The 11,083-nt window shown below is 34.3% G+C and overlaps 2 protein-coding genes across 2 annotated transcripts in view; one reads left to right on the forward strand and one right to left on the reverse strand.

The window, feature by feature from the left end:
- Nucleotides 1-490: 490 nt before the first annotated feature.
- Nucleotides 491-2,925, forward strand: HELRODRAFT_170701 (hypothetical protein; the record flags this gene model as incomplete). The annotated part of the gene is made up of 4 exons (XM_009016496.1): nt 491-768; nt 1,015-1,476; nt 1,629-1,861; nt 2,438-2,925. 4 exons carry the CDS (start codon nt 491-493, stop codon nt 2,923-2,925), a joined length of 1,461 nt encoding a protein of 486 aa, XP_009014744.1.
- A 3,512-nt stretch (nt 2,926-6,437) lies between these two features.
- The window catches only part of HELRODRAFT_170702 (hypothetical protein), a gene marked incomplete at both ends in the record, with an annotated part of 16,913 nt that continues 12,267 nt past the window's right edge, over nt 6,438-11,083 (reverse strand). The window contains 5 exons of the mRNA XM_009016497.1: nt 6,438-7,257; nt 8,433-8,514; nt 8,618-9,037; nt 9,492-9,627; nt 9,877-10,042. Coding sequence (XP_009014745.1) covers nt 6,438-7,257; nt 8,433-8,514; nt 8,618-9,037; nt 9,492-9,627; nt 9,877-10,042 — 1,624 coding nt within the window. The remainder of the gene's footprint in view (nt 7,258-8,432; nt 8,515-8,617; nt 9,038-9,491; nt 9,628-9,876; nt 10,043-11,083) is intronic.

Genomic DNA, 11,083 nt, shown 5'->3' on the forward strand with positions numbered 1-11,083 from the left:
AAATGTTGTTGCTATTGCTGTTGTTGCCTGTGATTGTTGACGTTGTTGTTGTTTCTCATTGTGATGATGATGTTAGTGATGACAATAATGATGATAATTTTGTCAATGTTGACTAGCATGATAACGCTTCAGGCAAAGATGACTGACCTCATGATCGTATATTTTTTCAATTTTTTTTTTTCAAAAGTGGAATCCGTACAAGACCATCAACAACATCAACAACAACAACAACAACAACACCTGGATTCTTCAACATTTGCCGACGGCAGTTTCAACTCTTCTGGCATATTGTTGTCGCAAGCAGACCAACAACAACAACAACATCTTTTCCACACAACAAATCCAGGTACGATGCTGTTGTTGTTTGTATAATTATAATTATACCTTGTTAATTTTTCCGAAAATTGTTTAAAAAACGAATAATTAATACTATATCATTGCTAACAATGATTATGTTTGCTTTTTAGCAACAGCTGCTTCTAGCTTAACCATGACAACGATCATAAACAACAACAGCAACAACAACAACAACACCAACAACAACACCAACAACAACACCAACAACAAATCTTCGAACGGAAATACTCTAATTCCCAATCCGGCAGCCTACATGATACAAAAACAGCTAAACAGCACAAACAACAGCAACAACAACAACAACAACAATAACTTTGGTAGTAGCAGTTGTAGTAACATAAGAAGTAGCAGAAATAACATTAAAGTTCCGTCTACCGGCACGGGCACAGTGAATAATGTTATGCTAGGTTGGTGTGTTTTTGTGATTTGTTGTTCGCAGTTTTGTTTGAGTGCACCTGATGTTTTTTTGTATTTTTTGTTGTATTTGTTGTATTTTGATGTTTTGCAATGCATTTTTTGTGTTTTTTATTTGTATTTTTTTATGTTTGTTTTTCTAATTTTTCAAGATGGTCACGTAAGCCGGGTTAGCAACAAGACCACGCAACAGCGAAACAGTTCATCAACAACAACATCTTCAATTGCAAACAACAACAACAGCAACAACAACAACAACAATTGTTATTCCTCCCTTGAACCTCTGCCACCACCGCTCTATCGCCAGAACTTCAACAACAGCAATTTAATTTCATCAACGACATCAACAACGACATTTAACATCTACAACAACAACAACAACAACAACAGCAAATTCAAGAACAACAACATTCAAACGTCATATAACAACACCCACGACAACAATGACGTAATCGATGACGTCAGTGTTTACATCCAGCATCCGCCGTGTTTAGACGCCCACAACGGCTGGTACCCTAGCCTCAGTGGCCTCAATTACGGAGACGACCTTGACAGGACATGTGACCTTGCGAGCACACGTGATCTTGAAAAGACACGTGACCTTGGAATGTCGCGTGACGTCAGAAGTTCGCCACCGTCTTCACCATCACAGCATCATCCGTACAGCAAAACTCACAGCAGTTCCTACGACAGCCCGTGCAATGGGTCGGTTGGCTGACACTGATGATAACTTAATTACATACAAACACACACAGACAAACATACATACACATACGCATACACACACGTACACACATACACACAAACATACACATACACGTATACACACGTGCACACATACATACAAACATACGCAGAAACCTAAATAGCAGCCTGGAAAGCGATCACCTCATCCAAAGTTTCAACGATCAGCAATTTTCGGCCCACTTCCATCAAAGACGTCGACCCACCCTACCTCTAACTGACCACAAAACTTTAAACTTTGACCTTTACCCCGGAGGTCAATACGCTAAATCACGTGATCAGACTGGCCCCGCCCTACCTTACGACGTTTTGATTAAAAATAAACCTGCTAATAAGAACGCGAGAGGTTTGTATTCATCAGTCTATCCATTCAATTAATCATTTGTTCATTCATTCATTTATCCATTCATTTATTCATTCATTTATTCATTCATTCATTCATTCGTCCATTCATTACTCACCACCCATCAAAAATTCATGAGCAGAATGGATGACGATAGATTACATCGACAATCACTTTCCTCAAAACAACAACAACAACATCAACAACGACGACGAAGATGACGACGCTGATCATGATGATGATGATGATGACGATGATCAGGACGGTGATGATTTTGATAATGATCATAAAACCAAAGAATCGTTTAAGGCAAACATGGCGAAAATCGCCCAACTTTCAGTTAACGATGCGTGCTCTAACCCTGTCGTTAGCAAAGGTACTTCATTCATTCATTCGTTCGTTCGTTCGTTCGTTCGTTCGTTCGTTCGTTCATTCATTCATTCACTCATTCATTCATTCATGCATTCACTCACTTACTCATTTATTCATTCATTGATTTGTTCATCCATACATCAATTTAATCGTTCAATCAATCAATCAACCACACACACACACACACGCACGCACACATACACACAGAAACGAAGAAGCTGAAATCTCGCACTTCCAAATCGGCCCACCATCACCACCATCATCATCATCACCAACCGCCAAGTCCGAGCAGTACTGATAGTAGTTACGGTCGATCTAACGACCCCAACAACAACAACAACAAACAACAATACAAACCTCCACAGAGGAAGAAGCCACAACAAAAACAACTACAACAACAACACATTAATTATAACAACAACGTCAACGCAACTACTAACAACAATAACGTTAATAAAAATAACAACAATAACATTATTAACAACAACAACCACAATAATAATAATAATAATAATACTAATAACAGCAATAACACTAATAACGAGTTTTTAATACACGAACAATGCATGTTCAAGCCGATAAAAGATGATATCGTTATCAAAAAAACTGCATATAACCACAACAACAACAATAACAACAACAGCAACATTTTAAACTTCGAAGACGTCAATTTGCCATATGATGTTAGACAATGATGAAAATGATAATGACTATGATGGTGACGATGATAACGATGATGATGATAATAATAAATAATAATAATAATAAAAGTAATAATGATAATAATAATTTTTACAGATGCCTATAGCCTAAGAGAGATACATCTTCATCCATTTTCTGGTCGAGGCACACCGTGATCATCGTCATCATCATCTTCAGCATCATCTTCGTCACCATCATCATCGTCACCATCATCATCATCATCATTTTTGTCATCCCCATCGTCATCGTCGTCATCAACTACAATTACAACAATACCGAATTAGGATAAAACTACAATATGTACAAAAGACAATTTCAATAAGCCATGACATCCAACTAATCAACAGTCAATTGATCAATCAATAAATATATCAATCAATGCATCAACCAATCAAGCAATCAATCAAGCAATCAATCAACCAACCAATCAATCTGTCAATCATAAATTCATTCCTATAAAGATTTAAGATAACTTTTTTACCAATAATAATAATAATAGTTATTATTAATAATTATTATTATTAGTATAATAATAATAATAATAGTTATTATTATTATTATTATTGTTGTTGTTGTTGTTGTTGTTGTTGTTGTTGTTGTTGTTGTTGTTGTATCCTCCTTAGGATTTTGTATTGTGTATTGTATTGTATTATATTGCATTATACCTAATATATATATACATATAGTATGTACATATATACATATATATATATATATATATATATATATATATATATATATATATATATATATATATATATATATATATAGAGAGAGAGAGAGAGAGAGAGAGAGAGAGAGAGAAAGAAAGAGAGAGTGAAAAAAAAAGAGGGAGGCAGACGATTTTTATATATCATTTAGTAAAGAATTTCATCATAAATATTTCCACATTTTATTATCCGCTGTTGCGAGTTAGAGATGAAGAAATGAATGAATGAATTGATGAATGAATGAATGAATGAATGAATGAATGAATGAATGAATGAATGAATGAATGAATGAATTGATGAATGAATGAATGAATGAATGAATGTTTGGATGAAATGATGAATGCATGCATGGATGAATGCACGAAAAAATGAACGAATCAGTGAATGAATGCATGAATGAATCAATCAATATGAATGACTCCTTTCAAATTGTTAAGAAGTTTTTATGGCCGAGACTTAAAGAAAATACCTGATAACACGCATCAACGTTAATATTATTGTTGTATTGTGGTAGTTGTTATAACAACAACAACAACAACAACAGCAACTACAACAACAACATTTTCTGTTTATCTTCGTTGCATATTAATTATTTTTATGAATTAAATTATTTTCTTTTTCAAAAGTTGCTTCAAAAAATTATATATATCTTTGTAGAAGAGGAATGAGAAATATTGTAGATGCTTATTTTATTGTGGTATTTGTATTTACTTTTTGTAGTATTTTTTAAGATTTATTTATTGTAAAAAACTTCTTTCAGAGTTCATTATTCCGTACGTATATTTATATACATGCCTGCTGTGTATTGTCAGAGTTATATAGTGAGTGAATGAATGAATGAGTGAATGAATGAGTGAGTGAGTGAATGAGTGAGTTGAATGAATTGTTAAATAGAAGAACCAACGGAATGAATGATTTTTTTTACTTTTTTACTCACTGGACTCATTTTGTCACCATCATATGGAAATAATTTTTAGTATTTTCAAATAAAATATATATATATTGAACTATTACACTGCAATATATATATATATATATATATGTATACGTTGTGTGAATGATGAATTAATGAATGGATGAATGATTGAATGACTGAACGACTAAATGAATGAATGGTTGAATGAATATCAATGAATGAGTGAGTGTATCAGCAGCGTATTTAAACATTTTAGAGAAATTTTCATAAATTTGTTTTGAATATAGCGGGATCAATATATCAAAGCTTGTTGGCATATTACAAATTGTAATAAAATGAATTATGAATTAGAAAAGTTATTATTATTATCTATTATTCGTTCATTCATCCGTTCATAATTTTTTTGTTTTTTCCTTTTCTCAATCATTCATTCATTCGTTTTTTCGTTCCTACGTTACCCTCGCCCATATCATGTTTAGTGTCTTTTTAAATTATAAAAAATTATTTTCTTACAGATTTAATTATAATAATGATAATAATAATAAATTATTATTTTGATCCATTGTTAAATTGGTGATATTTAGGTTTTTGATAAATTAGAATTACACACACGCACACACACACACACACACACTCATTTATATACTCACACACACACGCATATATATACTCAAACACACATATGCCATTACTACTACTACAACCACCATCAATAATAATAATATCAATAATAATAAACAAACAAAATCATTCCGTAACTATGTTTAAGAAGAAGATGAAAAATTTCATTTTTTTTTCAGTAGATTAAAAAGAGTCAGAGATGCTTTTTTGCGCGTTTGTGATTATGTGTGCGTGTGCGTGTCGTGTTCTAGGTATAATTATATTACGTCATAATTATATTACGTCGTAGTTATATTACGTCGTAATTATATTACGTCATAATTATATTACGTCGTAATTATATTACGTCATGTATTTTTAAATCTTATAATAATTTATCGTAATAATTACGTAGCGTGAATTTTCAATAGGTGAAGTTTAAGAATTTCTGATGAAAGAAGATGTGAATTTTTCATTTGTTCATTCGTTCATTCTAACATTCATTCATTCATTTGTTCGTTCATTCATTTATGCATTCATTCATTCGTTTGTTCATTCATTCATTCGTGCTCTCGTTCAGTCCTTCATCTTTTCTCGATCGATGTTGTCTCCTAGTGATAAAGGTTGTTTCTGCAATATTAATTAATACCATACACACCTACACACACATACACACACATACATACAAACAAACACGTACAAACCGAAAACTCACACATTACACATGAATACATACATATATACAGTGATTTTTTTATTCAATAAAAATTATTTTGATATACCATTTTCTATTTTGTTTTTTTTTTGGTTATTTTTTTGTGACGTAATTGTCAGTTTAAAAAGATATTCAATGACGACGTCATTTTAAAAAAATTTAAATTTAATTTCACTTTTTAATAATAAAAAAAAAAACTCATTACAAATTTATTTAACTTTCAATAAAAAAAAAGATTTTGTTAAACGCTAGAAGCCTTGTCAATTTCTCAATACTTACTCTTTTCTCTCTCTCTCTCTCTCTCTCACACACACACACACGCACGCACAAACACACACACACAGATAAACACACGTACATACACACATACATGTATAAGATATTCACGAGAGTAATGTTCCAAACGGAATGGCCCACCTTGAAAAAATAAAGATAATGAAAATTTCATATTGTCATTATTATTATTGTCGTTATTACGTAATTAACGAAGATTATTATTATTATTGTTGTTGTTGTTATTGTTATTATGACGAGTGCGGAGTTCAGAGGTCAAAAGTTCAAAGTTCATTCGTTGCTAGTTGAGTGTACGTCCATGTAAGATTTGTGTAAAAATTTTGGACTTTCGTATATATGTTCGTCGTACTGTTGTTGCAGCGGCTGCTGTTGCTGCTCTTGTGGCTGCTGCTGCTGCTGCGTCAGAGGTAAGAATTGGGAATGTTGATACAACTGTTTTGTTGGATATTGTTGCTGAAATTGTTGTTGTTGGAAAAGTTGTTGTTGCTGTTGCGGAAATAGTTGTTGTAAGGGTCTGTTGAAGTTGAGAACCAGCAAGGAGCCACCACCATCACTTGCATCCACGTTTGATAGCTCATCTGTAAGATTGCTGCTGTTGTTGATGTTGCTGTTGTTGATGTTGTTGTTGTTGATGTTGTTGTTGTTGATGTTGTTGAGAATATTTTTCTGAATTGCACTAGCAGGCGGAAGTGGATGAGAGGAACAGGAAACGTGAGAAGACGACGAAGAAGACGGCGGAGGTGGCATGACGTAACTTCCGGCAACTTTCATGGCGATGTGACTTTTTTTCGGTGGCATCAGATTTGAAACTTTCGCCGAATCAAAATCAGCCTCCGAAACGAGTTTGCTGAGCGCGTGATACCGATAATCCTTCTCGCGCTGTGCGTTCGTCATGGTATTGCGTTCGTGATATGGAGGAGGTGGCAGTTGCTGGAGATGTTGGATGCTGCTGTTGGCCATGCTGTTGCTGTTCAGTTGACCTTGAACTACAAGTGAATCCAAGATGGCGCTTGACGATGATGACGTCACACCGAGAACTTTTTCGCGAACGTCTCGTCGCCGGCGCTCTTCTCGCGATTTTTTCCGTGACCTGCGAACGTCAGTGACGATGGGATGGATGACGTTTACTACTAGTTGACGTCACATTCAATGCTATAACTTATCGCCATAGGTGTCGAATGTTTTTGTAACACTACTTTGTCTCCTTCATGTATGTTTGTCTGGTTCATTTAGATACAAATACAGATAGAAACACACCTAATAAACACGTCCGTAGCGTACATACGTACTTTTGTAGCAAGGTGGTAGACAGATACAAAGAGGCGTACGAAGGCACATTTACAGCTATACGCATTTATTTTTGTTATCTTCATATTGACAAGTTGCGTTCGTGATTTAGCGTTGTGATGACAGCGCCGGTCTCCCAGCATGCATTTATAATCGGGTTTGTTTGTTTGTTTGTTCGTTTGTTTGTTCGTTCGTTCGTTCGTTTGTATGTAATTGTGTGTATGTATGTGTGTTTGTATGTGCGTATGTATGTGCGTTTGTATGTGTGTTTGTATGTGTGTTTGCATGTGCGTATGTTTGTATGTGTGTGTGTTTGTATGTGTGTTTACATTGTTTGCTAAACAGTAAGTATGCTTAATATGAATTTGTTCGCTTAATTATTTTCTTAGACTTTCATCCCCTCATCCTTTATCTGATTTTTCATTCAACCCAATTTTTATTCATCCATCTGTCCGTTTGTCAAACCATCTTTTCATCCATTCGTCCCCCTCGTCTGTCGGTCCATCTTTTCATTCATCCATCTACGCAATTTTCCATCCATCCATCACAGCATCAATGCATACATACTTCCTAATTTGCATTTGATTAAATGGCGTCGTACAGCGTTCTACTCCAACTGCTCGAAATACCAAATACCCAAAATACCTCATTAATACGAATACAATTATACACAAATGTACGCTAATCACAATACAAATGTGTACACATACGTATGTACTTAAATATATATATATATATATTATTTTTATTATTATTATTATTACGGAAATTTATATACAGCGCTTTTTAATTGTTGATTTTTAATTTTTAATTATATATATATAATTAAAATTTTTAATTATATATATATATATAAAGATGAATATGAAGATGAATATGACATAAACACCCAAAATACACACTACTACAAAATATACAATGTATACAAAATACACACACAAATACCCGAGTGTATAAAGAATACACAATACAGAGTACCTAGCAATTGAAAAGACCCCGATGACGACGATGACGACAGCCACTAACAACGCTATGACGGCGATGAAGAAAGCGATTATATCTGTAGCCAGTGTATTTTATGGTGGATTATTGGGGTGTTAGGATTGGTGTGTATGTGCCTGTGAGGGTGTTTTGTATTTCTGAGTGTAAAAATCGAAACCAACTTCTAGAAACTTGACCACTCGATCCAAATATTTGACCGGTAAGACCCCAGGAACCGCCCATCCCTCCTACGTCATCTTGATGTGTACAGTTCGGTACTTTACCGATCCATTTGCTACCGACACAAGTCAACGTCCACAAATTGTTATTCTTATTCTTATTTTTATATTCGCCAATGACGTCATCATCGGCGTCATTGCTATTGCTGCTGACGATTTTTAGACTACCGTTTAATACATTTCTACCAGCCGATCCGCGATTAATAATGAAATCGTTATTATAGTTGTTGACGTCATAATTATTTTTATTATTATGATAATTATTGTGGTGATTGTTGTCGTTGTTACTATCATGGCGACAAAATAAAACTAGTTTGTCCGGTTGCTTCTCCAAGAAAACTGAACCAGATGGGGCTAGCATGTCTGGGCAGTGAAATACTGAAATGTGATTAGATGATTTAAAGGATGGGGCTTGAATATTGTAATGTGATTGGATGATTTAAAAGATGTGGTTTGAATACTGTAATATGATTGGATGGTTTTAAGGATGTGGATTGAATACTGCAATGTGATTGGATGATTGAGATGGTATGGGTTGAGAATACTGACATGTGATTGGATGAATTAATTGAGATGGATTAAATACTGGGCTAAGTTTGGATGAATGAAATGATTGATGGAGTGAACAACGGTGGGCTGAACGACAAAATAAAAAACAGTTTTGACAGATTATGAAACAAAAGTGCAAACACACACACACACACACACACACACACACACACACACACACACACACACACACACACACACACACACACACACACACGTACACAAACACAAACAGACACACACACGTGATCACAATGACGTCACGAACTTTCATATTTGAAAAGGAAATAAGGGGGTTCTTTAACGGGACGAGGATTGGAAATTTCAACTCTGACGACGTCATCAATTGACGTAAAAATCACGTGACTTCTGTGCTCTCCACCACATATTAGAGTCTCATTTATCTGCATGATGGATGGACGGACTAATGAACAAATGAATCGGCTGATGGATGGATGGATAAAAAAAAACAAACGAATGAAAGTATAACGGAATGAAGAGAGAAATGAATTAATGGACAACTGAAAGATGAAGTGAACAAATTTGGATAATGGAGTGATTGCTCTTGTGAATCGCATGTTCGACAGTTGAATAAGTAATAAAACAAGCAGCTGCTGTAGCAACCACAACGACGACTACGACGACCTCCTAACCTTTCCGTAAATACTACACACGCCACTTTTTACAGGACCGCCATCAATCACGGCGTAATCCATCAAGGTGAACTTGAACTTTGAGCCCGGTTGACCTCTTATGACCCAGGGGCACGAGTCTGAACCTTGCTGGGTCTCGCCCGTTATATAATTCGATAGGTAACCACTTGTCGATGATGATAATGATGACGATGATGATGATGATGACGTTGTTGGTGATGATGAAGATGAGGAGGAGGAAGAAGAAGTGATGATGATCTCTTTTCCTTTACAATCGTAGTTCGGTATGTAAGTCACTGCATTGAGAGAATCAATACACATACATTCACACATACATGAACACATAAATACATACACACATACATACAAACACATACATACATACACACACACATACAGACAAACACATGCAAACATACAAAATACATTTGTTTAGATAATTTTGTATAGAGGACAAACATTGATTTCTTCGAGCCAACAAATCATATCTACGGAGAAATGGGATGGAAAAAGCAAATGTACAACATACATACATACATACATACACACACATATACATACATACATACAAACATAATATACATACATGCATACATACACACATACATACATACAAACATACATGCATACATACACACATACATACATATATACATACGAAACGAAACGAAACTAAATTATTTATTTGCTTCTCAAAATTGAAAATTAAAAGAAAGCAGGATGACCATAATAGAATTTATATGAAATTCATCTAGTATGGCCACCTAAACAGAAATGTTCCATGTTCACACAAATTTTCAGCAAATAATAAAAATTTTCCCTAAATGATCTATGAGAGGTATGTTAGATGTTAGTTGTTAGTAAATTAACAAACTCAACTATGTTAGCAAAACAGGTGTTAGTTGTTAGTACGTTGGTACGTTATGTATAACAATGTTTGGTATCTATCCAGAAAAACACGGGATAGACATTACATAGTTATTTATATATTTAACCAATATATAGAATTGTAAATATATATACATTGTTCTAAAAGTTACATACATACATACATACATACATACATACATACATACATACATACATACATACATACACACATACATACATACATACATACATACATACATACATACATACATACACACACACATACATACATACATACATACATACATACATACATACACACACACATACATACATA

This window comes from Helobdella robusta, assembly GCF_000326865.2.
Source record: "Helobdella robusta unplaced genomic scaffold HELROscaffold_18, whole genome shotgun sequence".
NCBI classification, from domain to species: Eukaryota; Metazoa; Annelida; class Clitellata; order Rhynchobdellida; family Glossiphoniidae; genus Helobdella; species Helobdella robusta.